This window comes from Cyprinus carpio, chromosome B3 (genome assembly GCF_018340385.1).
Source record: "Cyprinus carpio isolate SPL01 chromosome B3, ASM1834038v1, whole genome shotgun sequence".
NCBI classification, from domain to species: domain Eukaryota; kingdom Metazoa; phylum Chordata; class Actinopteri; order Cypriniformes; family Cyprinidae; genus Cyprinus; species Cyprinus carpio.
Window position 1 is genome coordinate 5,217,650 of NC_056599.1, and position 27,661 is coordinate 5,245,310.

A 27,661-nucleotide genomic window follows, 5' to 3' on the forward strand; every position below is an offset into this window, starting at 1 on the left:
AAAAAAAAAAAAAAAAAAAAAAAGAAAGAAAAAAAATCAAAATATATTGTTAGTTTTATGCTAACATGCAATCAAGGTCTTCAGATACTATATAAGATACAAGTTCATTTAGACTATTTAACATGCACTGTGACATTTTACCGTTTCAACATAAACTTCTTGAGATTTTAAAGTCAGTTTAATAGTATTGAAATTCAAGTTGAATCTAGTATAAAAAAAGGTTTTAATTGCTTAAATTATTTCTATGAATTAATAAGTTAGCATGACTTTTTCATCATAGAATTTTTATGAGCTGTATTCATTTTCTGAAACCATTCGTTTTTCTTTTTTTTAAATCTATTAATCGCTCGCATATCTCCTACAACCTACAAATAAGGGCTAATAGAGGTTCTTCCTTTTATTATTTATTTGTAATGTTTATTCTTGAAGAAAATAAGTATTTATTCTTTAATAAAATAAGGGACAGAATTAGGGACGATCCAAATATTTGTAATGTACAATAATATAGGCCTATATCTGCCTGCAGTTAAAAAGTTATATTTGTTTTGATTCACCCATTTATGTAGAATACAATTATTCTAAAAATAAAAATAAATAATGTCATAAAAAACGCCATTGGCCTGAATAAATTTTACCATTATAGAGTTGGGGTAGTAATTTAGGAGGTGAAAATACAGTACAATTACAAATGGCATGGGATTTTAAAGCATGACTACTGAAGGTCTATGAAAACGTTTCTATGATTCATGACCACATTTATTTTTTTACACAATGGTACTTAAAGTTTTCAACTAAAATATTACTATTTCAACCATACAGCCTGTGAATAAATAAAATGCATACTTTTCAATGAAAGAACACTGAGAGTGTAGGTTGCTTCTGGTGTTTGGATTTTTACTTCAATATAATGAGATCCAAGTTTAAGAATAGCCTACACTAGGTTTTTTTTTTAATTTTTTTTAATCTCTATTTAACAGCATTAGCTCAATGAAATACTTCTTCCTTCAGGTAGACTGAATTTTTTCGTGTATTGCTAAATGTTGCGCTCATGATCAAAATGAGTTGTATTCGCTCAAACTGATTTTGTAAAATCAAACCGTGGACGGTGAAGCTGGGTCAGTGAGCGCGAGTCACGCGCTGTGAAGCGGGAGCAGCTTACGGAGGATTCCGCTTGGTTTTAAAGCCTTAACCAAACGCCTACGTTCAGAAATAACATGATTTTCGCAAAAAATAATGATTAATTATCAATTGATAATTTGTTATTATTTTGTTCTAGTGAAAATAATAATATGGGCTGCGAGAAAATAATGAATAAAAAGAGTAGGGCTGCTGTGAGTGCATGCAGGCATGTTTCAATCCAGTAACATGACAACACACAGTTCCTCACAGCCAACAAACAGACCGAGTTCAGTTCAGCTGGAGGGGGCTGGGGGGTAGTTCTGTATAGCTTGTGGGGGTCGAGATAAAGGTGTGAATTTCTTGCTCTTTCACATGGACAGTGCCTTATGAGGGTATCAAACTTGCAGAACAGGTTTTAGGACAACTTTAAAGAAAGGTTTGATCCACTTCAAATGTTGACTACTGTATAGCGCAATAAAGTTTATTAGTTATATTTATAGTTATATTTATTTATTTATAAATTGTATGATTGCATGATGGGCTAGTATTTCAGAGGAAGTGCCTTAACTCAAAAAAAAATAAAAAAATAAAATAAAATAAAATAATAAAATAAAATAAAATAAAATAAAATAAAATAAAATAAAATAAAATAAAATAAAATAAAAAGATGCAAACTGTTGCATTAGGGCTGGGCGATAGGCCTTATAGCCTAAAAAAATCCCCGATGTTTTTCACAAAAAAATCCGTTTTACGATTTAAATCGATTTTTTTTTTTTTTTGCCTCCCTACTTAAAAAAATCAATATTCAAATGACAAAGAAATTGTTCAAGACAAGTTTTAATATAATTCTTTATCATTTACCAGTCAAATTTATAACTGAGACAAGATGATTAATAAAAAGCAGTAACGTTATTACCTTAATGCTGGAAAGACCTCTATTTTATTTTATTTATTTATTTTTAATACTAGCCCATCATGCAATCTTACAATTTCCCCTCCGCGCTCGAGCATTTAATAATCAATCCGCTCCACCCTCACTGATACCAGAAACACTGCTCCGCACTCGCAACGTGGATAAAGTTGAAATGTTATTTTCATAATGTAGCCTATAAAAATAAAATAAAATAAAATAAAATAAAATAAAATAAAATAAAATAAATAAATAAATAAAATTACAGGACCGTTTCAAAGGGGATTAGGCTATTGTGTGCAAACTTTTTTTCCTACCAAACGCCAAACTAATAACATTGTCAGCATTAAAATTGCTGCTTTCTGCTGTGCAAATTTTGTTTGTATTGAAAATAACAGTACATTTTCGGTTATTTTATCTACAGATCGATGCATTTCTTACAGATTTCTGCTCATTCAAAATCAGATACAGATGAAGTACTGTAAGGTTACATTTGTTTGAATGCATTATTGCGACAGCGATTACGAGTGAATGTGCTGTATCTGTTTAAATCACGCTTTAACCCGAAAATAATCAGTAAAAGGAAGACAAATTCCTTGAGAACTAGCCTGTAATGCTCGACTATTGCCGTCATTATAATCTTCTGATCGGAGAGATACATCTGTATCAAGCTATAGCTAAATATGTTTATCATGTGAATTCTTGCTAAATATGCAGTTATATTACGGGCTGTTGGCATGACTTGTACTCGTGTTGGAGCGGTGCTGGAGCGAGTGAAAACCACGGCGCTCCGACTTTTAAAAAATCCGCTCCGCTCATACTCTGCTCGGCAGCGTGTCTCAAACGCGCGGGGGAGGGTTGAGCCCAATCACAACTACGAGCCCTGAGTGGAGCATCGGCTGTTTTATTTTGTTGCGTCCATACAATATTATTTTAAAGTGTGAAATATAAATTTTCACAGAATGTAGCCTATTCATAAACAATAGGCCTATATTAAACCATCTCTTTAAGTTTTTCTAAATCCCAAACAGAGTCCAGACATCAGTAAAGTATCCGTCTATGTTTTATAGGTGACAAAAACACCAGAGTTTTAGGAGACATTATATTTTGTAGACTTTATGTGATTTAAAATGCACAAACCAGAAGCACAATATCTGCAGAGAAGGGTTGGCCATTCTCAAAACATAAAATATCAATTTTATTTAAATTTTCGTTTTTGTGTTTCAGAGGGAAAATCATTAAGGCATCTTTCCGTTACAGACCGTTCTAAAAGAAGAATTTATACAAACGCGTATAAAATGCTTTAAAAACTTTAACAGATATGTCTAGAGGGTATTTAATAGATCTGCCTCCCACGTAAGATTTTTCTAGTCGTTCATTTGTCATTATTCAACTAATCGCAGGTTTATATTAAATTTACATCTATAATCCATAATGAGCCTTAATATATTCCGCGCTCAAGAACATGCATTAAGTTTGCCACAAAGCACAGGCAGAAGTAGCCCAATAATTGTGAAAAAGGAGGCATTTTAATTATTTATTAATAAACAAATGTTTTCTTGTCGGCTGCAAGATGAAATTCACAGTGCTGGCTCTCTCCACATGAACGCGCCTTTAAACAGAAATACAACCTTACTAGATTACATAATGCTTTCGTTTTGAATTGATTCGTTTAAAAGACATTTCAAGCTTTCTGTAGATATATTTCTCATGTATGTGAGACACCCAGATTTTCAGTTATTTCATTATTATTGGGGAAATCACGTGATCGAGAGGGCGCCTCCGTCATGCATGCGCATTAATAATTTTTGCACAAACACTTGAATATGAATAATAATTCACATTTTGCATAGGTTATGCATTACAAAGTATATTTTTTTACATGCAATTATCCAAAATAAAACCAAACAAGATTTGTAATTAAGATAAAATGTAGACAAATAAGAATAAATGAATAAATTTCATATAATTTAAGTAAAGTAAAAATAAATAAATAAATAAATGAAATAAATAAATTGCAGCCGCATTTAAATGTAGGTTTGTACAATATTCTGTAAAATGTGGCTGCAATTTATTTATTTCATTTATTTATTTATTTTTACTTTACTTAAATTATATGAAAGCAAGTAAAGAAGACTCCATTTAAAAATCACTGAAGTTGTCAATTAATGAAGCTCTTTTTTACATCGTGTGTATTTTGTTGATTATAATGACTTGAGTTTAATCATGAGGACGGTTTTATTAATCAGTCCATTCTTTAGAGTTTCAGTGATTTAGCTAAATCGTGCAGGTTTAATTTATTCATTTCTTTTTTTAATTAGGCCTAAATAATGGGAGCGAAATTATACAGTCCCTCACGTTTTACTTAAATAAAGAAAATAATTTATATTTTAATACGCAAGCCTAGCTCACAATAGGCTACCACTCTTAATGCTCCGATGCAAAGTAAACCACAATTTCTTTTGAATATTATAACACACAATTCATATTATATAAATAATACTGCACACTATTTAAATGTGTCAAATCTAAAATGTGGTGTAGAGAAAATATAAGCACAGGCTCATAGGCTTGACATTTATCCTGCTTGAATTCGTTCTAAGAAACGCACATATCTTCATAAGGGACTAAACTTTCATCTGTGAATATTAAATATTTTAACTAGCCTAAAGTGTTTTCCTTTCATTTTCCCCAACTGCAGTCTAATATAACAAAACGGTGAGGCAAAGCTGACGTCTATTCGCGAAAATGTGCTTTGATGCGCTTGTTTGAAAACTTGTGATTAAAGCGCCACTCAGCGGTCAAAAGCTCCAAATGCATTTTACAGACGCAGCGGCGGCGGTACGAGCGGCGGTAAAACCAATGTTTTGGATGGCCACCTACTGTACTTCTCTTTTCAATATGAATGAGCCTTTATTAGATAAATCTAAGACATATAAACTTATCTAACACATAAGCACACACACTCATACATTCACGCAAGTTGCAGGAGGATAGAAAGTTAGGAAAGAATGAGTTTAAGAGAATGAAAATGTGAAATCCCAAGTTTACAGCAATACGTGAAATTGCATAGACATGAACAACCATCAGTCACTTAATTAACCCTCGCATTGAGTTCATCAATGAGGTTAAAATTATATTAGATAACACCAGTACAGATCAGAGTCTGGAAGTACATTACTTGTGATGACTGTGTAAAGGGGTTCCCTTTGTTGTCGGGGGTTTCCCGAGGTTGCTGATTGGCTGGAAGTTCAGTAGTCGTTGAAGTGACGTCTTGGGAAGCCCGTGGTTGGGTGTAGGCTGACAATGCGGAGTTGTGGGCTGGTTGAAGTTTCAGACGGGCACGCGAGGTCAGACTCGGAGACACGGCATTACAAAACTTAACTCAGAACACTAAACTCTCAAACGGAAAAGAAAATAAACTAAAGTAAAAGAATAGAAGCAAAGTTTGACGAGACTAGGTGGTGTTTCTTCTCATTGTGGCTAAGTAGCGGCAGGCGTGCAGGCCGAAGCACGCTGGAACAGCGCTCGAAGAACACTAAAAGTGATGACTAAAAGCAGCAGCTGAAAAGCCAAATTTGATGGTGTCCTGAGTATTTAAACCTGCCTTTTGGCCACACCTCAAATGTTGTCTTGACCAATTAGATATTGTCTTTGCTCGGGGTGTTGCGATTTTTGTCCTACCCATTCATAAATCATATGTTATCTTATCAATCACGTGGTCCGAATTTTCCCGCTCTTGCGGGGTATAATTTTGGACATGATTCCTATGATAAGAATATGATACATTTGACAAATAACTGATGGTCAGAAACGTTTCAAGCAAGAAGATTCGAACACACACATACTAAACATGAATATGAATACTTAAGCTATTCAATAGTAATTAAAAAGACATACACAATAAGCGATTACAAACATGATAGCCAAATGTGTGGGTTTCATAAATGATATGGAGTTAAGCATTGGACTGATATTCCTTTAGAAGTCTTTTTGTGTTCATCTGTAAAAGACACTTTTCTTCGACATAAGGATGTTCTGTGGAGACCAGAGGTTAAGAGGTCCCTTTAGGGTTCTGCTAGGTGGGGGAAGTCAATCCAACGATCTTGTTTACTCTCATGGGTTTACATGTGATGGTCAGGGTGTGCATCTCTTTGACCATCAATCTTGATTACTTGCCCCAAATTTGACAATCTCTTTTCCGAATTGAAATTGTCAATAATTGTTCTAATCGTGTTACTGTTGAAAGCTGTTCTGTGAAAGAGTTGGTTGGTTAGTGGACTTGCTTCTGACTTGTTGCACTAGGAATTGATTTACAACATCCTGTTGCCTTTCTGAGGAATTCAGCTCCTCATGTTTCAACCATGTTCCTGATCGAATCTTTAATTTGTCTGGTTCAGGTCTGATACGCTACACTCCCGCTTTTATAGCGTCACATAACTAACTAAAACCAAACTTATTTTAAGAACAAACACCCTAACTTACATCAGCGTGATCAAATCTACATCAAATAACATAAAACATGTTTGAAAACAAAATATTTAAGTTAAATTTAATTATTTAGTTTGTCCCACGGCCCATCAGATTACATGGAGAGGGCGGGGTTTCTTTACCCGCCCCGACCCGCGGGGACATCACACAAGTTGTAAGTAGACCTTCGTATTGTAACCTTATCAAAGAACCTAATAAAATATGAAAATATATGGCTTTATTTTACTGACAAATGTCGAGAGCGCATTATTAGTTACATGTAATTATATTGTCTGCAAATGCATTAAACCCATAGAATATAATGTAGAAATGTTATGGCAAATATGAAAATTTCATATTAATTATTAATTAATTATTTCATAATTAATTAAAAGTTATATTTGGTCTCCATTTCTTAAGTACAGGTTTAGGGAATAGTGCATATGACCCATATCTAAATAGTTCTAACTATTTAGACACGTTTTAAGTGCGCGTAATGTTTTCGGACGAGCACAGTGTGTATTTGAGCGTGCGCGTCCGGTTTTGTGCAAGAGCAAAAAAAATTCTGCGCGTGAATGGAGAGATTTCCGCTTACGCATTGTATTAATATGCTTTCGTGCTACAATAATGCGCTCTCGACATTTATCAGTAAAATAACGCCTTATTTAATATAGGCTATAGGGAATTGCACGCAACATACATAGATTTTTTTATTTTCATTTGTTTTTAATGACCCGCCCCAACCCGCCCCGGCAGCCTCACGCTCTCTCTCGTGAAGCCAACAAGGAAGTGACTTAAACTGTAATTCATCGACTGGCCACTTGAGGCTGACTGCAAAAGGGAGTCAGTCCCATAGACTCCCCATGTTAAAATGCGCAACTTTACTGCAGAAGAAAACATGTTTACAGCCTGGTTCAAAAAATTATTTTGGTCTATATAGCTAATGTTGCCCTTCATGACAACTGTGAGGGGGGTGAATTTTTTTATAACTCATCTGTTTAAATTATATTAAGCCTTAAAGTTCTGCATAATTAAGGGCGTGGCCACTTTAGTGACAGGTGGATTGCTGCTGCTGACAATGCTGTCGCGCTAGGTGGGCGTGGCTTCAGCAACCAGCTCCCGCCTTTTTACCCATTTTTGATTATCCGAGTCGCATGGTGACGCGCTGCCAAGATGGCGACGGCCTGCTCTGCACACTTTGAGCTTCAAAACCGCTCTTCAGGAGTCTATGGGTGACGTCACTGACACTACGTCCATGTTTTTATACAGTCTATGGAGACAACCCCCCCCCTGTATCTGTCAGTGCGTTTTGGGTCTGGCTGCTGTTGCTGTTATATGAGTCTAGTGTTGTGGCTGTGTATTGCAGCATGTCGGCAGCATAAATATAAAAACAAACAATCACATATGAGTAGAACAAACAAACATGCTGCGCTGCAGTTACAGAATGAATGCAGACATTAATAAAACCATATTTACAAGATAAAGACAAAGTGTGTGCTTTATTTTAGCTTAAAAACACACTTTTAGACAAAAACTTTAGCAGTCTTCTCATGACAATGTCATGAAATATTTACTAACCTCATTACTGCAGAGTAGCAGACATGTCAAAAATAAATAAATCATATATAAATGACTACCATTAACTATGTAATACATTCAGCTATTATTAGCTTCTGCAAAAGCTAATTGGAGTCCAAATAGATTGGATAGTGTGAATCATGCATCCGTACCAACAACATTATGTCACGAGAAAACTAGACATGATTCAAGAGTGGATGCGAAACAAGCAGTTTATTGGACAATGCCAAAACAATGACGGGAAAACAACAATACAGGGCTCGCTGAGGGCTCGTAGTCTCTGTAGCGCAGGGACGAAATGGGCAGCCACCACGACGAATCCTCGCGGAGGAGAAAGAAGGAAACCCAAAAATCCCAAACACTGGAGGAGTCAAGGACTGTGAGTGAGAAGACAAAAATTAAGGATCTGACAACACAAGACAGGGTAACGCACATAATACAGTGTGGCAAATGAGCCACAGCTGTAGCTGATCGCTCGTGATGATAATCAGCTACACACACTCACCACGTTCACACACACACAGAAAACAAAGCACAGATGAGATCGTGAACCCATGAACCGTGACACTTTCATAGGACATAAAGATGCATTATAGAAATGCACAAAGCTGGAAAAGGCTACAAAAGCATGGCTAAAGACCTGGGTCAAGTCAAGTCAGTTCACCTGTATCTAGTGTATTTTACAGTATAGATTCCCAGGTAAAAAATAAAGTATATTTGAATGCACTACAAATACTTAAATACCACCAAGTACATCTGTAGTACCTTCCAGCTCGGCATGCTGTATGACTGCAGAAAAGACGAGTTAATAGCAGGTACCAACACAGCCTTTACAGAGAGATACTTAAAGAAAATAATAACACTACCATTTATTTAATACAAGTGCATAATCTAATAAAAAAATAATATCTAAACTAATAACCCCCATAAAGCCCCTTTGAAATTGAGAAGGAATATGTCAAAACTGTGTGAGTATAAAAAAAAAAATGTGCAATTGGAATAACATATTTTATTTATACAGCTGTTGAGTTAAAACACTTTTTCCTCCCGCAGGAATCAGATTTTGGAATAAAGAACAGCTGGAGCAGAATATTTGCTCTCGTCCCCAGATTAATACAGATTTCACTGTCACAGCTTCAGACTCCATTAAAGACAAATCTAACTTACTTAATATTGAAGGAGCACTGAACCTGAGTGTCTTAGGTGGACTCGTGCAAGTTAGTGGAGCAGCAAAGTATCTCAAAGACAACAAGACGTCTTTCATACAGCAGAGACTGGTGCTACACTATCATTCAACCAGCGAGTTTAAAGAACTGACCGTGAATCAGCTGCCTTCTGAAAATATTCCTGATGATGTTCATAACACAGCAACACATGTAGTAACAGGAATCCTGTATGGAGCAGATGCCTGCTTTGTGTTTGACAGACAAGTTTCTTCAGATGAGGACAAAAGAACAGTGAAAGGAGAAGTTAAAATGGCTCTAGAGAAACTGCAGGGTGTCATTTCAATAGATGCAAACGCTGACCTGAACATGAATGACACTGAGAAAACTGCAGTCAAAAACTTCACTTGTACATTTTATGGTGACTTCCAGCTGCCGTCTAACCCAACCACTTTTGAAGATGCGATGAAGGTTTTTGCTGATCTTCCAAAACTGCTGAAAGATAATCAAAAGCTGGCGGTTCCTCTGAGAGTTTGGCTTTATCCTCTGCACAAACTCCACTCAAGAGCTTCAAAACTTCAGAGAGACATCAGCATGGATCTAATCCAAGAAACTGAATCAGTGATTGAGAGTTTATATACCGCTGAGATGAAATGCAGTGATCTTCTGGAAGACTCTCCTGCTGTGGCTTTTGCTGCATTTCATGATAAAATTCTGCAAATGAAGCAAAACTGCTACAAGTACAAGTTGAGACTGGTGAAGAAACTCGGCTCTCTGTTGCCAAACATCCGTGGAGACGTGATGAAGGAAACAACATTGAATGATCTTCTTCAAGAACATGATGCATCTCCATTTAATGATAGTGACCTCACAGAATGGCTGAAGGAGAGAGAAAGTGAGTCTGAGATAATTAAATCAGTCCTCAGACAGCTGAAGGATTGCGGTGCACATGTGGAAGACAACATAGATGCCATCATGATGGATCTGGAGGTCGGGAATCTTGTCAGTTACACGTTCACATCTCTGAACTGCTCAGACATCATCCTTCATAAACAAAAGATCTATCTGAGTTCTTCAACAAAAGAAGAAAAGGTACAGATAAGCCCTGATATCAAGCAAAGGTCTTGGCTCACTGCCAAGATCCAGAAGACCATGAGGAGAAACTTGGAGATATTTAAGAGCTTGATGAATTCAAAAGACTGTAAACCAGCAAAGTTTATTGTGTCCTCTAAAGAAGTGGTGAATAATCCTGGTTCCTGCATTCTGCTGTATGAAAGTGAATGTGATGAAGCTGTGTGCTTTATTCCTCCATCCAAACCAGTCTGTCCGGTCACTGAAGAGGTCACAGGTCAGAGTGTGGTTCTGAAGGTGGTTCCTCCATCATGTCCTGCTACAGTGGAGCTCAGATTACTGTATAAAGTGAAGCAGGACACAGTCTGGAGATCTGAAGCTGTGCTGAAGGATCAAGACACAGTTACTCTGACTGATCTGAGATCAGGAGCTGAGTATGAGATCAAGTGTGCAGCGCTGGGGAAACTCAACTACACCAGAGACAGTGACGTGATCACAGTCAACACAGAGGTATGAATAAATACAGTTATTAAAAAATGGGAAACATATGCAGCTTTATCAGATAGTGTCATGAGTACTTTATTCATAACTTCCATTATTGTTAGTGTCAGGACAGTTTTTGATCAGTATCAAATGTGTTTTTCAGAGCAATATGAGGAGCAGTGCAGGTGAGTCATATACTTTATGCTTGCCTTATATTTAATCACATTTTATATCACACAAGTCTACACCTGCTAAATGCCATAAATATGTGTAGTAGACAGGAAGAGTTAATATGTTATATTGATGTCATATGATCATGGTAAAGTGTAACGGGATTACGTGGGAATGGGAGTATCAGTCACCTGGGGCCTGTTGCACAAAAGTAGGATAAGGGATTAAGCCAGGATATCTTGGTGATCCTGGCTCAATTGATCCCTAATCCGGTTGCACCAAAGCTGGATAGGGGGCAGGAGGATATGTTATGGTATAAATTACCATGGAGATTTATTCTGTGGAGCTAGCCTGCTCCAGACCAGGCTAAATTCCAGGATCTATTTAATCTCATCCCTAATGTCAGTCAGCAGTCGCCACAAATGGAAACCAATAGTTATTTCACTGCTCACTATACATTGTTATCACATATAACTAGACCCACTGTCATTATTTAAACATTTGTGATCATTAATTTCAATCATTTTGGATAAATAATGATTTTTAGATGATGTTGCTATCATTAGATAATTTACAGTTTCCCATAGACTATAAGGCTATATATAAAATGATAGAATATTAGGGCCACAGAGGGAAAAAAAAGACAAGTCATAATATTGTAACCAGTTGTTTTAAAGGAGGACAGTTGTTAAAATGACAGATGTGGGGCATTTCGTGAAATTGTACTTCAGTATGGTTTCATAAACTGAGACATGCTGATGTGCCAGAATATGAAGTATCACATTGTCATAACTATCAAAACTGTAAAAAGAATGTTGCTTTTCTGCAGAAAGAACCAGCCTCATAAATTTATGACTTTATCCTTTTTCCTCAGTGGGGCCCTAGTACTCTGTCATATAAACAAATGCACATTCCATATGAATATAAAAACACAATGTGTAACATTATGTTCCTTTATTGAATAAGGACAAAAAGCAGGTAAACTATCAGCTCCTTTCGAAACTGAAGTCACAGTGACTCTACAAGATGGAAAGCACAGAATCAAAGCATATTATACAAAATGATACATACACATTCAAAAGGTCTGTATATAACACACCCTGCATGTCTGCACACTAAAATAAATGCAGGACAAATCGATACACATCAACTGAACAGACAAATGAATGGATGCAGTAGCCTCCCTGCAGCCTTGTATTACACACAGTATACCGCACAAACATCATAAGAGGCCAAATTCGTAAAAAAAACCAACCCAAAAAAAACCCTATTTCCTCTGCCACAGCAGGACATTTTTTACCTAAATTGAAAGCACACATACTAACTAAAATAATTCAACACATATTGGTCCCTCAGCAGCCGACCACTGTCGTCATCAGGGAAGATTGCCGGATTGTCCCAGTCCATGGCTGGTGGCACTCTGGGGGCCCTCTCCTTCCTCAGGCAGGCCACATTGTGGAGGACAGCACAAGCCACAGTAATATCACATGCCCTAACAGGGTTGACCCTTAATTTGTGAAGGCAGTGAAAGCGTGCCTTCAGGAGGCCAAAGGTCATTTCAACTCTGGCCCTGGTCCTGGCATGGGCATGGTTGTAGGCCTGCTGTGCTTCCTGGGGGTCTGTGAAAGGTGTCAGGAGAAAAGGCTGGCAGCCATACCCCCTGTCTCCCAGCAACACACCAGAGAATTCACCTGTCAACACAAAATCTCATCATTACTACCTCATAAACACAGTGATATTGACACAGCCATGATGGTTATAAATAGGGGTTGTGTGGCTTACCTTGTGATAGGCACTGATAGATTTCAGAGGCCCGAAAGATTCTGGAGTCATGGACTGAGCCAGGCCATTTTGCCACAACATTGCTGATCACACAGTCAGCATTGCAGACCATCTGAAATCATAAGATGAGGAATATTACACCAATCAATGCACATCATTGGCAATGCAGAGTGTTCGTCAATGGACAATATCAAAAAGTTATGTTCACCTGAACATTAATGCTGTGAAAGGATTTCCTATTCACAAAATCGGCCTCATGGGCACCTGAGGGGGCTTTTATCCTTATGTGTGTGCAGTCCACTGCACCAATGACATTGGGGAAACCTGTCACACAAAGTAATGAGTATCCTACTATGTGTTAACAGTTGTCCTGTAATTTGTAGATCCTCTTACCTGCAATCCTATAGAACTCCTCTTTCATGTCACAGAGTCTTCTGTGGCCAGGGAAGGAGATGAAGACATCTGCTAATGCTTTGATAGCCAGACACACACTCCTTATTGTGCGGCAAATTGTGGCCTTGTTCAGCTGTTCTGCATCCCCCACTGAGTACAGGAAGGCTCCACTAGCAAAAAAGCGCAAGGCCACACAAACCATTTGCTCCACACTCAGTGCATGGCTCCGTGCAGTGCAGTGCTTAATCCTGGGACCCAGTAGTCTGCATAGATACCGGATGCCATCTGCAGAAAACCTGTATCTTTCATATAGATGGTCATCAGGGAAGTCCAGTGGGTCCAACCGGTCCCTGAAGACCCTTTCTCGCCTGAAGGCTCTCCTCAGCACAAGTGCTTCTTCATCCACCACATCTCGCAAGAATGGGCATGCCATTGTCAGAGCAGAAAGGAACACACAATTTTGGGCCTTCATATAGGCTAGTGGCCACACCTGGTGCTGGGGGAGTGGGAAAAAGAGGCCGGTGCCTTATAACGATGACTTGGTTGTACTGATTGCTGTGAAAATAAAAAATACCTTAGAAAGATGCCTCCGTCCTGTGTGCTCACAATAAGAGCTCATATGTCATGGCTCACTTGACTTTACGAGAATATACCTAATTTTTATTTTGAGCTGTGTCATCTTCTTGGAGCTGGGGGAGGAAAGAAAAATAATGATTAATACATTTGTGTTACAGTTAGCATACAGTGTACATTGAAGGCATATCTCAGCTCCCTCTCAAGTTCTTTTTATTTCAAGGTCCAGTTTCCTAATTGTCCTCTTTTTTTTATTTCGGACTCCAGTGCAAGATTTTCTATCTTTTTCTTCTTGTACTGAATGTCTATGTCTGCCAGTTCTATTTGGCACCGGAGGTGGTTGCCATACAACTTTCTGATAGCTTGTGAGCTCTGTGAACACAATACAATTAGCGCAGCTGGAATTTGGCAGGATGTGGTGTCCTTTTATTAATACGCACTATGTTGCCAGGCTGGTTTTCCCACTGTATAGCATCTGGGTCCTGTAAAAGAAATTAGATTTTTTGATTTTGATGAGGACTCCTCACCATTGTAGAGTAAATAGTACTTTCACAGTCTTAACATGATACCTCATGCCTTCTGGAATCCACAGAGATGGTCTCCTCCTCATCATCGTCTCCATCATGTGCTGTTGCTGCTGCACTGGGGCTTTCACCCTATCACATTTAATCGGATTCATATTGAAGCTAGTAGACAAGACATGCCAGGCCTACAGTATGCCTTTGATGGAGTACTCACTGGATCAGCATCGTCTGGTGCTTGTGCTGGTGGCTCTAACAGGAACACAGTGCTGCCAGACACTGCAAGGCAATAGGTAAACCAAAGTCAGACAGTCCAAATTGATTCAATATGAATGTGGTTGTATTCCATGTAGAGATGGAAGGACATACCTTGAATGAAGCGGGTGGCATCTTGGGAGGAACCTATGCTCGTCTCTTTCCCCCCAGGGATCCCCTCTAAGACGGGCCTGCCTTTATTTAGCTCCAAGGCCATGTCCTCTGCTGGGGTAAGGTCAGCCTTTGGTGACCCACCACCCGTGCCTTGTCTGTGGGTTTTTTTTTTTCACTGCTAAAACATTACAGACAATGTGTGAGCAGGCACCTTCTGGGTACAATATATGCTTGTGCTTTGTTAAATATTAGTCAGGGACCATACCATTCTGCAGAATGTTCTTGTATTTGATTTTGACCTGCTGCCATGTCCGTTTTGGCCCGTTCATGTTTAATCTACATCACACGCACACACACACACACATTCTTTATCACAAGAACATTTAATGGAGTCACACTGACAAAAATGACTTGGTATTTTTGTATTGTTTTCAGTAAAAATATAAAAAAAAAAAAAAAAAACTAAAGATGTATTTTCTTGATTTTCTAAATGACCTAGCAAAATAAGTATAGGTTTAGACCAAAAATATAAACTTCAAGTAAATGTGTGCTTAAAACAAGCAAAAAATTTAAATATCTGTCAATATAATAAGAAAAATTCTCTTGAAATAAGTTTACTTTTTCCATAAACACTTACTTTTAGAAAAGTTCTCGTTTCACTGGCAGAGTTTTTTGCTTATTTTCCTAGGTTATTTTGCTCTAGAAAATATTTAAGATTTTTTTTAGATATTTTTTTTTTGACTGAAAACAAGACAAAAATACTAAGTAAGAAAGACATTTTTGCAGTGCAGTGAGCAACCGACCTTGGGTCCTTTGAAAGGCGCTATATAAATTAAAGTGATCATTATTATAGCTCATCTATGTATTCAAGAAAATTTTATTTATATAGCACTTTTCACAATTGTTTCATTATGTCAAAGCTGCTTTACATTAATAAAAGCAGGGGGAAACACAAAAAAAACCGGTGGACAGCATAATAAGCAGAGTACAACGGCTAAGATTAAACCGTACTGAGCGTAGTAACGTAAAATAATAATGTAAGGCTTTAATAATAATAATATATCATAGCTTTATACAGTGTGATGGAGTTACGTTACACAATTTCACTCATATATGCAGTGCATTTCAATAAAAAAATTTAACCGTTTCATAATTACAGTACAACTGCGTTTTTGGAGATGTGAATTAAATATTTTGATTTGTAATTGTGATGTTTCAGCGGAGCGGTGAGTGTGTAATTGTGCACTACTTACGCATTCAGGCGGTCTGCAATACTTTGCCACGCTTTTTCTCTTTGCTTTATCACTGTGGCCGGTGTTGCCTTTCTTCTTAATTATATCTTTTACCTCCTCGTATGCCTCCATGAGGATTTGTGGTTCCGACGGGGAAAAGTACGCGGCTCTAGTTGCCATGGTAAATCAGTTAATCTGTGATCTGTGGCGGGGTCTATTTGAGTGAGCCGTGAGCGCGCACCTATCCAGGATTGGTTTCACCTGGCTTAATGAATCCGTGTCTGCTCATCCTGGCTTGGTCTTTGTGCAACCAATTAAGCCTGGACGCACATGTTTTGGCTTTATTGAGCTCAGCTGAGTCATTTATCCCGGATGTCTTAATTCTACTTTTGTGCAACAGGCCCCTGTTCAATGATAGATACTAGGGAGAGGGATGGACAATGTTTTCTTTGTTGGCCAAAACTGTATCATGCCAAAGAATATCAGTCTGTGCAATAAAATAAAAGTAGTAGAAAGTACTGTCTGCCTTCCTAGGTAGCATGTGAATGTGGGCTCCTTAAGGCAGTGATATGGCACTGCTGGCCTTCTTATAGTACGTACAAAATGGATGTAAGCCTGAAGTGGCCCACATATAAAACAGCAAAAATGGCCCAAATGTATCAAATTACATATGGGCCAAATTGTGCCAAAGAAATGTGGGCCACCTTTGGCAAAATTGTGGCACAATCAACAAAGGCTAATTAGGGTGTGACCCAGGTATATTAAAATTAATCTGGGCCAGTTTTGGCAAAGATATGGCACAGTGAGCACTGGCTAATGTGGCTGTGAGCCTAAAGTGGCCTGCATATAAAATGACAAATATTTCCCAAATAATTAATTACAATTTGGGCCACTTTTGGCAAATATTCAGCACAGTCAGCATTGACTAATTAGTGTGTAAGCCTAACTTGTCCAACATTTGACATGTCAAATATGCCCCATATATTATAAAACAGATGAGGGCCACTTACATTTTTACATTTAATCATTTAGCAGACGCTTTTATCCAAAGCGACTTACAAATGAGAACAGTAGAAACAATCAGATCAACGAGAGAACAACAGCGGTATACAAATGCTATGACAAGTCTCAGTTAGTCTAGTACAGAACACGTAGCCAGGGTTTTTTTTTTTATTTTTTTTTTTTTGAATATGATAGACAAGAAAAAGAAAAAGGTAAGTACTAGTATTAGTTGGTTAAGTGCAGGCGAAAAAGATGAGTCTTTAGATGTTTTTTGAAAATGAGTAAAGACTCGAATCGAACTGTTCGAATTGAGATCGGGAGGTCATTCCACCAGCTGGGAGCAGTCCAGGAAAAAGTCTGTGAGAGTGATTTTGAGCGTCTTTGGGATGGCACCACAAGGCGTCGTTCACTTGCAGAGCGCAAACTTCTGGAGGGCGCATAAGATTGAACTAGTGAGTTTAGGTAAGTTGGCGCCGTGCCAGTGGTCGTTTTGTAGGCAAGCATCAGTACCTTGAATTTGATGCGAGCAGCTACTGGTAGCCAATGTAACCTGATGAGGAGAGGAGTAACATGAGCTGTTTTTGGCTCATTGAAGACAACCCTCGCTGCTGCATTCTGGATCAGTTGTAGAGGCTTGATAGTACATGCAGGGAGGCCCGCTAGGAAAGCATTGCAATAGTCCAGTCTGGAGAGAACAAGAGCTTGGACAAGAAGTTGGGTGGCTTGCTCTGACAGGAAGGGTCTAATCTTCCTAATGTTGTATAAGGCAAATCTGCAGGACCGGGTCGTTGTAGCAATATAGTCAGTGAAGCTTAACTGATGATCCATCACAACTCCTAGGTTTCTGGCTGTCCTGGAAGGAGTTATGGTTGACGAACCCAGCTGTATAGAGAAGCTGTGATGAAACGATGGGTTAGCTGGAACCACCAGCAGTTCAGTCGTAGTAAGGTTGAGCTGAAGGTGATGGTCATTCATCCAGCTAGAAATGTCACTCAGACAGGCTGAAATGCGAGCAACTACCGTCGGGTCATCTGGTTGGAATGAGAAGTAGAGTTGAGTGTCATCAGCATAGCAGTGATAGGAAAAGCCATGCTTCTGAATGACAGATCCTAATGACGTCATGTAGATGGAGAAGAGAAGCGGTCCAAGTACTGAGCCTTGAGGAACCCCAGTAGCAAGTTGTTGTGACTTAGAAACTTCACCCCTCCAAGACACCATGAAGGATCTATCAGAAAGGTAGGAGTTAAGCCACTGGAGTGCGGTTCCAGAGATGCCCATCTTTCTGAGGGTGGATAGGAGAATCTGGTGATTCACGGTGTCAAAAGCAGCAGACAGGTCCAGCAAAATGAGTACTGAGGATTTTGAAGCTGCTCTTGCCAGTCGCAGGGCTTCAGTAACCGATAGCAGGGCAGTCTCAGTTGAGTGGCCAATTTTGAAGCCAGATTGGTTGCTGTCCAGGAGGTTGTTCTGTACAAGAAACATAGAGAGTTGGTTGAACACAGCTCGTTCGAGTGTCTTTGCAATGAATGGAAGAAGGCATACCGGTCTGTAGTTTTCTAGAAGTGCTGGATTTAGAGATGGTTTCTTCAGCAGTGGGCTTACCCGAGCCTGCTTAAATGCTGAGGGAAATGTTCCAGAGTGTAGAGAGGAGTTGATAATGTGAGTAAGTGAAAGTATGACTGAAGAAGAAATCGCTTGAAGGAGGTAAGTGGGGATCGGATCCAGTGGGCAAGTAGTAGGATGACTGGACAGGATAAGTTTGGAAACGTCCGTCTCTGAGAGTGGAGAGAAGGAGGAGAAAGTGTGAGCATTAGTCGTTGTGAAGTTATCCTCAGTCTGCGGTGTGGGGAATTGCTCACTGATGGTTCTTGTCTTATTTGTAAAGAAAACTGCAAAGTCGTCAGCTGTAAGAGTCGATGGAGGAGGAGGTGGAGGCGGATTAAGAAGAGAAGAGAAGGTTTTGAAGAGTGTCCGAGCGTCACAACAGTTGTTAATCTTGTCGTGATAATATGATGTTTTAGCAGTGAAGATGTTTGCAGAGAAGGAAGAGAGGAGATACTAATACACACTGAGGTCGGTAGAGTTTCTTGATTTAAGCCATTTCCTCTCTGCAGCCCTGAGTTTAGAGCGATGTTCACGGAGTACATTGGACAGCCAGGGGGCAGATGGGGTGGTGCGTGCTGGTCTAGACGACAGTGGGCAAAAGTTGTCCAAGCAAGAGGTTAGAGTGGAACAAAAAGTGTCCGTATCACTGTTCGTGTCCAGAGCTGAAAACTGCGAGAGTGAAGGAAGTGAGGATGAAACCACAGAGGATAGGCGAGATGGAGAGAGTGAGCATAGGTTCCGTCGAAAGGTGACCCGCGTTGGAGCGTGTGCCGCTTCAGGAGTAAGTGCTAGGTTAGCAGTAATGAGGAAGTGGTCTGAGGTGTGCAGTGGAGTAACTAAAGTGTTGTCCACTGAGCAACAGCGCGTGTAGATGAGGTCCAGTTGGTTGCCCGATTTGTGAGTCGCTGTAGTGGAGACTCGCTTGAGATCAAATGAGGCGAGCAGAGTGTTGAAGTCAGCAGCCTGTGGTTTATCTAGGTGAATGTTGAAGTCACCAAGCAGTACCAGAGGGGTACCATCTTCAGGATAGTTTGATAGCAGCACGTCCAACTCCTCCAAGAAGTTTCCCAATTGACCTGGGGGACGATAAATGACCACAAAGTGGATTTTAACAGGGTGGGTTACAGTAACAGCATGTGATTCAAATGAACTGTTACCTGTAGGTGGAGGTTGAAGATCAAATTTCCAATCTTTCGATATAAGGAGACCAGTACCTCCACCCCTCCCAGTCGTACGAGGGGTGTGGGAACAAGTGAAATTAGCGGAGAGGGCTGCGGGAGTGGCAGTGTCCTCAGGTTTGATCCAAGTCTCAGTCAGTGCCATGAGGCTGAGAGCGGAATGAGTAGCAATAGAAGAAATGAAGTCTGCTTTGTTAGCAGCGGACCTGGCAGTTCCAGAGACCAACTGGAATAGAGAGCGTTGTAGTAGAGGTCAGAGGGACAGGCCTTAGATTTGTTGGGCAGGCCTTCCTTCGACGTACATAGCGTGCTCTCCGAGTGTTGGTAGTGATAGTAGAGATCTGAAAGCACATAGTGACTACAAGTGACCAAAATAAGTATTTGAGGATGAGCTGTGCAAAAATTGAAGGGGAGAAAAGCAATACTCAAGCGCCCTGTCGGTGTCCTTGCTCGGTGGAGTCGCGCAGGTAGAGTCGATGGTCTTTACACTCGTCGGTCTTCACACGAGGAGGCTTCACACGAGGGCTGCCGCGACCGCTGCCACGGTGACACCTACCACTTATATATTTGCCTGATTACCTGTGATTGAAGTCAGCTAGTTACGCCTCCCTATTTAGCAGACCGAAACTGTCCAGTCCCACGATAGGCAAACGCAAAACCAAACGCCACTTCACACGTATTTACCAGGGTAAGACACACAGTAATTAAAGCAAAGTTTCCCTAGCAACGATGATCACGCAGTAGTCTAATGAGAAAACGAGGCAAAAACACTTACATTCTGGTTTGGATGTAGTACTTAACACTGGCTAATTGAAATGGAAGTTTGAAATTGTAAATATGGCCTAATAGAATTTAGCTACTTTTAGTAGGATGCAAGTGCAACACAGTTAATTGATGGAGGTTGATCTGGACATGAGTCTTAAGAAAGGTACAAAAGAAATATATTTTTGAAACATGCTTTTAAATAACATTTTGTGTGTGTGTACAGCATAAAAACAGAAGTGCACTATAATTATAGCCATAGCCAGGCTTTGAAAATTAATGAGTTATGACCATAAGAGCTATCATTACAGTGCACTTCTGTTTTTATGCTGAACAGCTGTACACATACTATATATACAGCATATATATATATATATATATATATATATATATATATATATATATATATACACAGTGCCCTCCATAAGTATTGGAACACTAAAGACAAAATTGTTCTGTTTGCTGTGGAGTCAAGGAATCTGTAAATATGATTAAAAGATGAATATGAGACTACAGAATGTCACATTTTGTTATTGGGTGATTCAACACAAAGATGTTTTACCAGCTAAGAAGATCAGCACTTTTAGAGTTTCATCTCCCTATCTGATGTGAGCATAAGTATTGGAACAGTTGCCTCACAGGTCTTTCTAAGTGTACAGCTGTGTCCAGTTGCATTAATTCTTTTAGAAATTAAAAGCAGGGAATGTGTCTTATCAGTTATATCCATTGCTTCTGCATTCTAAGGCTTGCATTCGATGATGACACACACAAACCAGGAATCTGACTCTGAAAGAACAGCAAGCAATTTGGATGCGAAAAGAAAAGAGGAAGTCAATTAGATCTTTAGGAAAAACAAAGGGCATGGAGAAATCAAGAGTTTGGAAACTACCGGCGACATCAACAACCAACGACGACCTGATCTGCTGAGAAAAACAACACTAGTTGATGACAGACAAATCATAAAAGCTGTGAAAATAAACCCTAAAATACATGTCTGTAAAATCACCAACAAACTCCAGAAAGCTGAGGTGATGCTCTGTCAATCTACAGTCTGCAGGAGAATTTGACACAGAATTACAGAAGCTACACAGCAAGATGCAAACCTCTGATCAGCACCAGAAAGAGAAAGGCAAGATTCTTCACAAATGTGAGCCAGTAGAGTTTTGGAACTGAGTTGATGGACCGATGAGACAAAGATTAACCTTTTAATAAGTGATTGGAAAGCAAAGGTGTGGAGAAAAATGGGAACTGCAAATGATTCCAAGCATACAACCTCATCTGTAAAGCTTGGTGGAGGTGGTGTCATGACATGGGCATGCATGGCTGTCTCTAGAACAGGACCTCTTAAGGACCTTTGGGAAGTCGTGGCCTAAAGGTTAGAGAGTTTGACTCCTAACCCTAAGGTTGTGGGTTCGAATCTTGGGCCTGCAATACCACGACTGAGGTGCTCTTGAGCAAGTCACCGAACCCCCAACTGCTCCCCTGGTGCCGCAGCATAAATTATGCCCACTGCTCCGGGTGTGTCTTCACTGTTGTGTGTGTGCGCACTTTGGATGGGTTAAATGCAGAGCACCAATTCTGAGTATGGGTCACCATACTTGGCTGTATGTCACGTCAAATCTAAAAATCTAAATTTTCATTTTAATGATGACTTAATGTATGATAGCAGTAGCAGAATGAATTTGGAAGGGTACAAAATCATCTTGGCTACCAATATTCAAGAAAATGCCACCAAACTCATTAGAAAGCACTTCATCTTGGATCAGGACAATGACCCAAAACACCCTGCCAGTTCAGTCAAGGACTTTATCAGAGCAAAGAAATGTAAAGTCTTAGATTGCCCAAATCAATCTCCAGATTTAAATCCAACTGAACATTAATTTCACCAGCTAACTCCTCAAAACAAGCAACAGTTGGAACTGGCTGCATTAAAGGCTGGGGAAAAGCATTTCAAAGCAGAAGACCAAGAGTCTGGTGATGTCTATGGGTTGCAGACTCACTGATCTGATTACATGCAAGGGATCTGCAACTAAATATTAGCTTTTACTCTTTTACATCTGCCTTAAATTCAACTGTTCCAATACTTATGCTCACATCAAATAGTGGAATGAACTCTAAAACTGCTGTCCTTTTTATTTGGTAAAACATGTATGTGTCGAAAGACCTAATAATAAAATGTGACATTCTATAGTTTTGTCTCATATTCATCTTTTAATCATATTTACAAATGTCTTGACTCCACAGCAGAGAAAGCAATTTTGTCTTTACTGTTCCGATACTTTTGGAGGGCACTTTATATATAATCATGATAATAATCAAAAGCATGTTTCAAAAAAATATATTGCTATGTAGCTTGTTTTGCCTATTTTTATAGTTCTTATTAATAATCATTGCTATATGGGGGGATGAGGAATAACGGAATACATGTAACAGCATTACGTCAGGATACAAAAATCTAGTAACTGTAATCCATTACAGTTACCTCAAAAAACAAAGCATTCAGATTACAGTTACATTTTGTAAAATACTATCAGGATTACATTTGTTTTCTTTAAAATTGAATAAATTTGTATTTTGACATAACGCTATATATTTTGCGCTGCAAAATATATATTTATTCTCCTCAAACGCGAGATGAGATGCTGTAAAGGTTAATTAACTATGATGCTTCCTGCTGGGAAAATCGTTTTCATGTCTGGAAATTTCAGTTGTTTTGTCTTCAAAAGGATAAAGAAAATAACATAATTGGACAGCGTAGGCTATGCATGAAGACTTTTGCTTTAAAAAACTAAGTAGGCTACTCAACCAACTTGTACATTTGCAGGTACGACTAGGATGGAAATCATCATGTTAGCTTAAATGTTGTGTTTGTTAATGAATTAAAATTCCATTTGTAACCGGTCCCACTGCATAGGACGCTGACTCTGCATTGCGTCTGTAGAACATTGAAATTAAGAATTGAAATTAATAAACGTGCATTTTATGATTTTGAATACGTCATCATCTGTTGATGAAAAACAGCACATAAACCACGCAACCACAGATTAAAGGGTTGCTCCACCCCAAAATGAACATTTTGTCATTAATCACTTAAGCCGTAAAAGCTTTGTTCGTCCTTTGAACACAATTTAAGATATTTTAGATAAGTAAATAACAGTGTCAAGGTCTAGACAAGTATGAAAGATATCGTCAGAGTACTCCATCTGCCGTCAGTGGTTCAATCTGAATGTTATGAAGCGACGAGAATACTTTTTGTACCCAAAGAAAATAAAAATAATGATTTTTTTTAAGAATTCGCCTTCTCTCTGTCTATCAGCGTCAGCAGTGGAGAATACCGATGGACGCAAACAATGTACACTATTCTGTCAGCGCCGATACGTTTTGTATGTGCATTTACGCTTTGATTTGACAAAACAAAAAAAACAATGCTTCCTTGTGGCACAGCAGACACAGAACAGTGTACATAGTGTACGTCCGCTGCACTGATGCAGAGAGACAGAGAGGAGGTGAATTCTTGAATAAAATCATTATCTTTGTGTACAAAAAGTATTCTCGTCGCTTCATAACATTCAGATTGAGGCACTGATGGCAGAATTCTAATGATGCTTTCATAATTTTCTGGACCTTGACACTGTTATTAACTTGGCAGTCAATGGGACAGTCACAAGCCTCCTGGTTTTCATCTAAAATACCTTAAATTGTGTTCAGAGGACGAACACACAAAATAGGAGGATTTTGAGTAAAAATAATAATGCTGATTTACACTTGTTACACATTACACTGCATGACTGCAGTTGTAAGTTTTTTAGCGTGAAATGAGCTGGAAAATGTAGAAATTAACACGAGAGTCAGGGAATGAAATAAAGAAAGATCATAGCATTTCATATACATTTCAACAAGTAAGCTTAATTTAAAATATACTATACTGCAGAAGCACCTAACCCTGATCAACGCTGAAGAAATAAGTTTTTGTTATACTTTGCCTACAATAAGAATGACCATTTGATGTTGCCTTTTTAAATATCTTTCTTCATTTCTTTCATTCATATCCCAGTATTTTCTGTCTGTTTCAGAGATGTCAGAGATCAGCTCCAGTTCAGATGATCCAGTAATCCGGATTCTTCTGATGGGCAGAATTGCTTCTGGGAAAAGCTCATCTGGAAACACCATACTGGGAGAAAAGAGATTTATAGTTAAAAAAAAAACAAAAAAGCATGAAGCTGAAAATCAGTTTGGTGAAGTTTGTGAGGGTCAAACACAGATCGGTGGGAAGCAGGCTGCTGTGATTGATTGTCCAGATCTACTGGATCCAGATCTGAATGAAGAGAAGCTGGAGATGATGAAAGAGCAGCTGATCTCACGATGTTCAGCAGGTCTCAGTGTGGTTCTGCTGGTTGTTCCTGTGGTTACAAATGTGGAAAATGAGGAAGAGATGCTGGATTATATGAAGTGTTTACTTGGTCCTGAAGTTCAGAAATACATCATGATTCTGTTCACACATGGAGATGAACTGGAGGAACTGGATCAGACAATTGATGAACATCTACAAAACAAAGATCATGCAGATCTGCAGCGACTGGTGACTGAATGTGGAGGAAAGTTTCACTGCTTTAATAACAAGAGAAAATCAGATGATCAGAAACAAGAACTACTGCAGAAGATTGAAGGAATGATGATGAGAAATGGTAGGAAATATGAGATAAAACCAGTGAACAAGAAAGCAAGCAGGGATGCTTCTGATGTACTTCGTAAGTTTTTGCTATTTTAAATTACTTTAATAACACAAACATTTGGCATGCAATTCACTAGTTTCTTGCACCGATCTTAAGGGAGGAATTTATAAAGGCTGTTCTATTAGTGATTTGATCTTTCTTTTGTAGTATTAGGAGAGTCTCCAGCTGACCATCCAGAGGAGATTGATGTGATTACTGAGAGGAAAGACCAGATCAGGCTCGTTCTGCTGGGGAAAACTGGATCTGGGAAAAGTGCCACTGGAAACACTATCATCGGCAGAAATGTGTTCAAATGTTCAGCCGGTTCAAACTCTGTAACAAAACAGTGTCAGTCAGAAACTAGAGTGAGGTTTGGTAAAGAGATCTCAGTGATTGACACACCTGGACTTTATGATAACAAACTCAGTAAAGAGGAGGTTATTACTGAAATAGCAAAGTGCATAACTTACTCGTCTCCTGGACCACATGCTTTTATTATTGTCATTAGAGTGGGTCGATTCACTGAGGAGGAGAAAAATACAATAAAGGAGCTCAAAGAAGTGTTCGGAGAACAGATAGAAAAATACACCATGATTATCTTCACTCACAAAGATCAGTTAGAGGAGGAAAATGAAACTGTTGAGCAGTATCTACAGAATGGTGATTCAGATGTTAAAAAACTTGTTGATGGTTGTAGAAACCAATTCTTCTGTCTGGACAACAAGTCTGCTAGTTTCCCACAGTTCAAAGATCTGATCAGTAAAATAGAGAAAATGATAGAAGAAAATGGTGGACACTTTACAAATGATCTGTTTGAGGGAACAGAGAAACTGTTTCAGAAGCAGAAATTAGAGGATAAATTTGAGCACTTAGGCTTAGCAGAAGAGTCTCGATGTGATGATGAGCATTTGATCACGAAAGATGAACTCATTTTAAATTTTCAGAGAGAACTGATCAAAATAGCGGATGCGCTGGAAAATAATCCTGAGTTTCAACGCCTCATTAACGAAATGGCGTACAGAAACAGGGGTATGATGTACAGCAAAAGGGATGTAATTTACCACATCATAAGGAAAAGCATGTTCCCCATCCTAAGGGAAAGGATGTACCCCTTCATAAGGGATGAGATGCGCCGCACCAACAATGAACCTGTGAGAGAAATATTCAGTTATGTAGAGGCAGTTCAAGTTATAATCACAGTACTCAGAGCTTCAGGAAAACTAGCCGAACGTTCCATGTGTAACGTTCAGTGATGGTGGCTTGCTTTCTTCAGTCATCATGTTTAAAAAAACTAAACTGTAAAGATACGAAGATTCTTTGTTTGTATTGATGACTTAGGAAATTTTATGCATGTGATGTACTGAATCTACTCCTACTAGATCTTCATCCTATGAGTACAAGTTTGAGACAATTAGCACATACACACCAAGGCAAGGAATTTATAATCTGTACATAATGGAGGTATTAGTCTCCAGTTATCTAATGATAGCGATTGTTTTTTTTGGGGGGGGGTTTAGGTGGCAAAGTTATTAATCCTGTTTTCATCGTAGGTGACATAATCCCTTTCTGAATACATTCTAAAAATGCATTATACATATATATACATATATATACATATATATATATATATATTTTTTTTTAATTTGTTTTATAGCTAAAACAATTTCCTCTAAAGTCAACTCATAATCAATCAAGTATTTGTATTTCTTATTTTAGTTTTTAATGTTATCTCTAATGTTTACAAATAAAGAATCACAATCAGCATTTTTACAATTGTATTTATAAAGGCCAATACATATAAAGCTAAATTTCATCATGAATGATTTTTTGATCATTATTTCTGTCTTAATGGCCAAAAAAAATTCATTTAACTTTTTTTCTCCTTTTTCAATCAACCATGCTCTTGAACATATATAAGCTCCATTAGTTTTTTCCATTTTCTTGAGTACAACTCATCTAATTCAGATTTCATTGACTGTAATTTTGCTACATTTTCTGATGATTCCTGTTTATTAACTGTCAATAAATTTATTCTCCCAATCAGTTCCTTTTGTTTTTGTTTTCTCCACACTGATAAAAAATCTAATCACGAACATTGTCCATTCCCTGAGGGGTTAAACCATGCATGCTGAATAATGTTTGGGTAAGATACGCTCCAGTAATCAATCAGATTTATAGTTTTACATAAATTTAATAAGTATCATTATACACAGAATGTGAACCTCTTTGAGGTCTCCGGTCTAGCCATGAATCAGGGACTATATTTAAGTCACACCCTGTTATCACATTTTCTGTTTTAGATTTTATTTTTTTTCCATTCGTTAACCAAATGACTTAAAGTTTCTACAAAACATTTCTCTATAGTAAAAGTAAAAATAATGAAAAATGTATTTCAGAAATAGTTGAAATTGTCTCATTCAATCACTGATGGTGCGAAGTTACTACTGACGAATTTTAGTAGGCCTACTGATTATTGCAAATGAGAATAATATTTAAGTCATGACATTTGTTAAGTAAATCTATAAATGCTGTTTAAAGGCGTGGTTCCCCTTAAAGAAAACAACCCA

At 38.4% G+C, this 27,661-nt stretch overlaps 2 protein-coding genes across 5 annotated transcripts; one reads left to right on the forward strand and one right to left on the reverse strand.

The window, feature by feature from the left end:
* Positions 1–8,323: 8,323 nt before the first annotated feature.
* Positions 8,324–27,127, forward strand: LOC109103374 (GTPase IMAP family member 8-like). 2 transcript variants are annotated; one of them, XM_042721154.1, is made up of 5 exons: positions 8,324–8,892; positions 9,131–10,821; positions 10,958–10,979; positions 24,456–25,130; positions 25,263–27,127. In XM_042721154.1, the coding sequence occupies exons 1-5, from the start codon at positions 8,799–8,801 to the stop codon at positions 26,345–26,347; spliced, it is 3,567 nt and encodes a 1,188-aa protein (XP_042577088.1). In that variant the 5' UTR covers positions 8,324–8,798; the 3' UTR covers positions 26,348–27,127. The 2 variants fall into 2 exon arrangements, with proteins under 2 accessions (XP_042577088.1, XP_042577090.1); XM_042721156.1 differs by lacking the exons at positions 8,324–8,892; positions 10,958–10,979 and having other exon boundaries at positions 10,748–10,821.
* Positions 11,905–14,761, reverse strand: LOC109074403 (putative nuclease HARBI1). Of its 3 annotated transcripts, none has more exons than XM_042721237.1 (9): positions 14,604–14,761; positions 14,452–14,513; positions 14,283–14,369; positions 14,154–14,195; positions 13,794–14,085; positions 13,141–13,695; positions 12,956–13,071; positions 12,748–12,859; positions 11,905–12,656 (listed from the first exon to the last, which is right to left on the reverse strand). In XM_042721237.1, exons 6-9 carry the CDS (start codon positions 13,610–13,612, stop codon positions 12,286–12,288), a joined length of 1,071 nt encoding a protein of 356 aa, XP_042577171.1. In that variant the 5' UTR covers positions 13,613–13,695; positions 13,794–14,085; positions 14,154–14,195; positions 14,283–14,369; positions 14,452–14,513; positions 14,604–14,761; the 3' UTR covers positions 11,905–12,285. The 3 variants fall into 3 exon arrangements, with proteins under 3 accessions (XP_042577171.1, XP_042577169.1, XP_042577170.1); XM_042721235.1 differs by having other exon boundaries at positions 13,141–13,636; positions 13,715–14,085; XM_042721236.1 differs by having other exon boundaries at positions 13,141–13,636; positions 13,715–14,195.
* Positions 27,128–27,661: the final 534 nt, after the last annotated feature.

Bases quoted from the DNA above. Each gene is read 5' to 3' on its own strand.
- LOC109074403 (XM_042721235.1), bottom strand. From the start codon at position 13,759: ATGAGCTCTTATTGTGAGCACACAGGACGGAGGCATCTTTCTAAG. The intron at 13,072-13,140 runs GTAAGAGGATCT...TTTGTGTGACAG, and splicing joins GGAGTTCTATAGGATTGCAG to GTTTCCCCAATGTCATTGGT. The intron at 12,657-12,747 runs GTAAGCCACACA...TTGTGTTGACAG, and splicing joins CTATCAGTGCCTATCACAAG to GTGAATTCTCTGGTGTGTTG.
- LOC109103374 (XM_042721154.1), top strand. From the start codon at position 8,799: ATGCACTACAAATACTTAAATACCACCAAGTACATCTGTAGTACCTTC. The intron at 8,893-9,130 runs GTACCAACACAG...TTCCTCCCGCAG, and splicing joins AAAAGACGAGTTAATAGCAG to GAATCAGATTTTGGAATAAA. The intron at 10,980-24,455 runs GTGAGTCATATA...TGTCTGTTTCAG, and splicing joins CAATATGAGGAGCAGTGCAG to AGATGTCAGAGATCAGCTCC.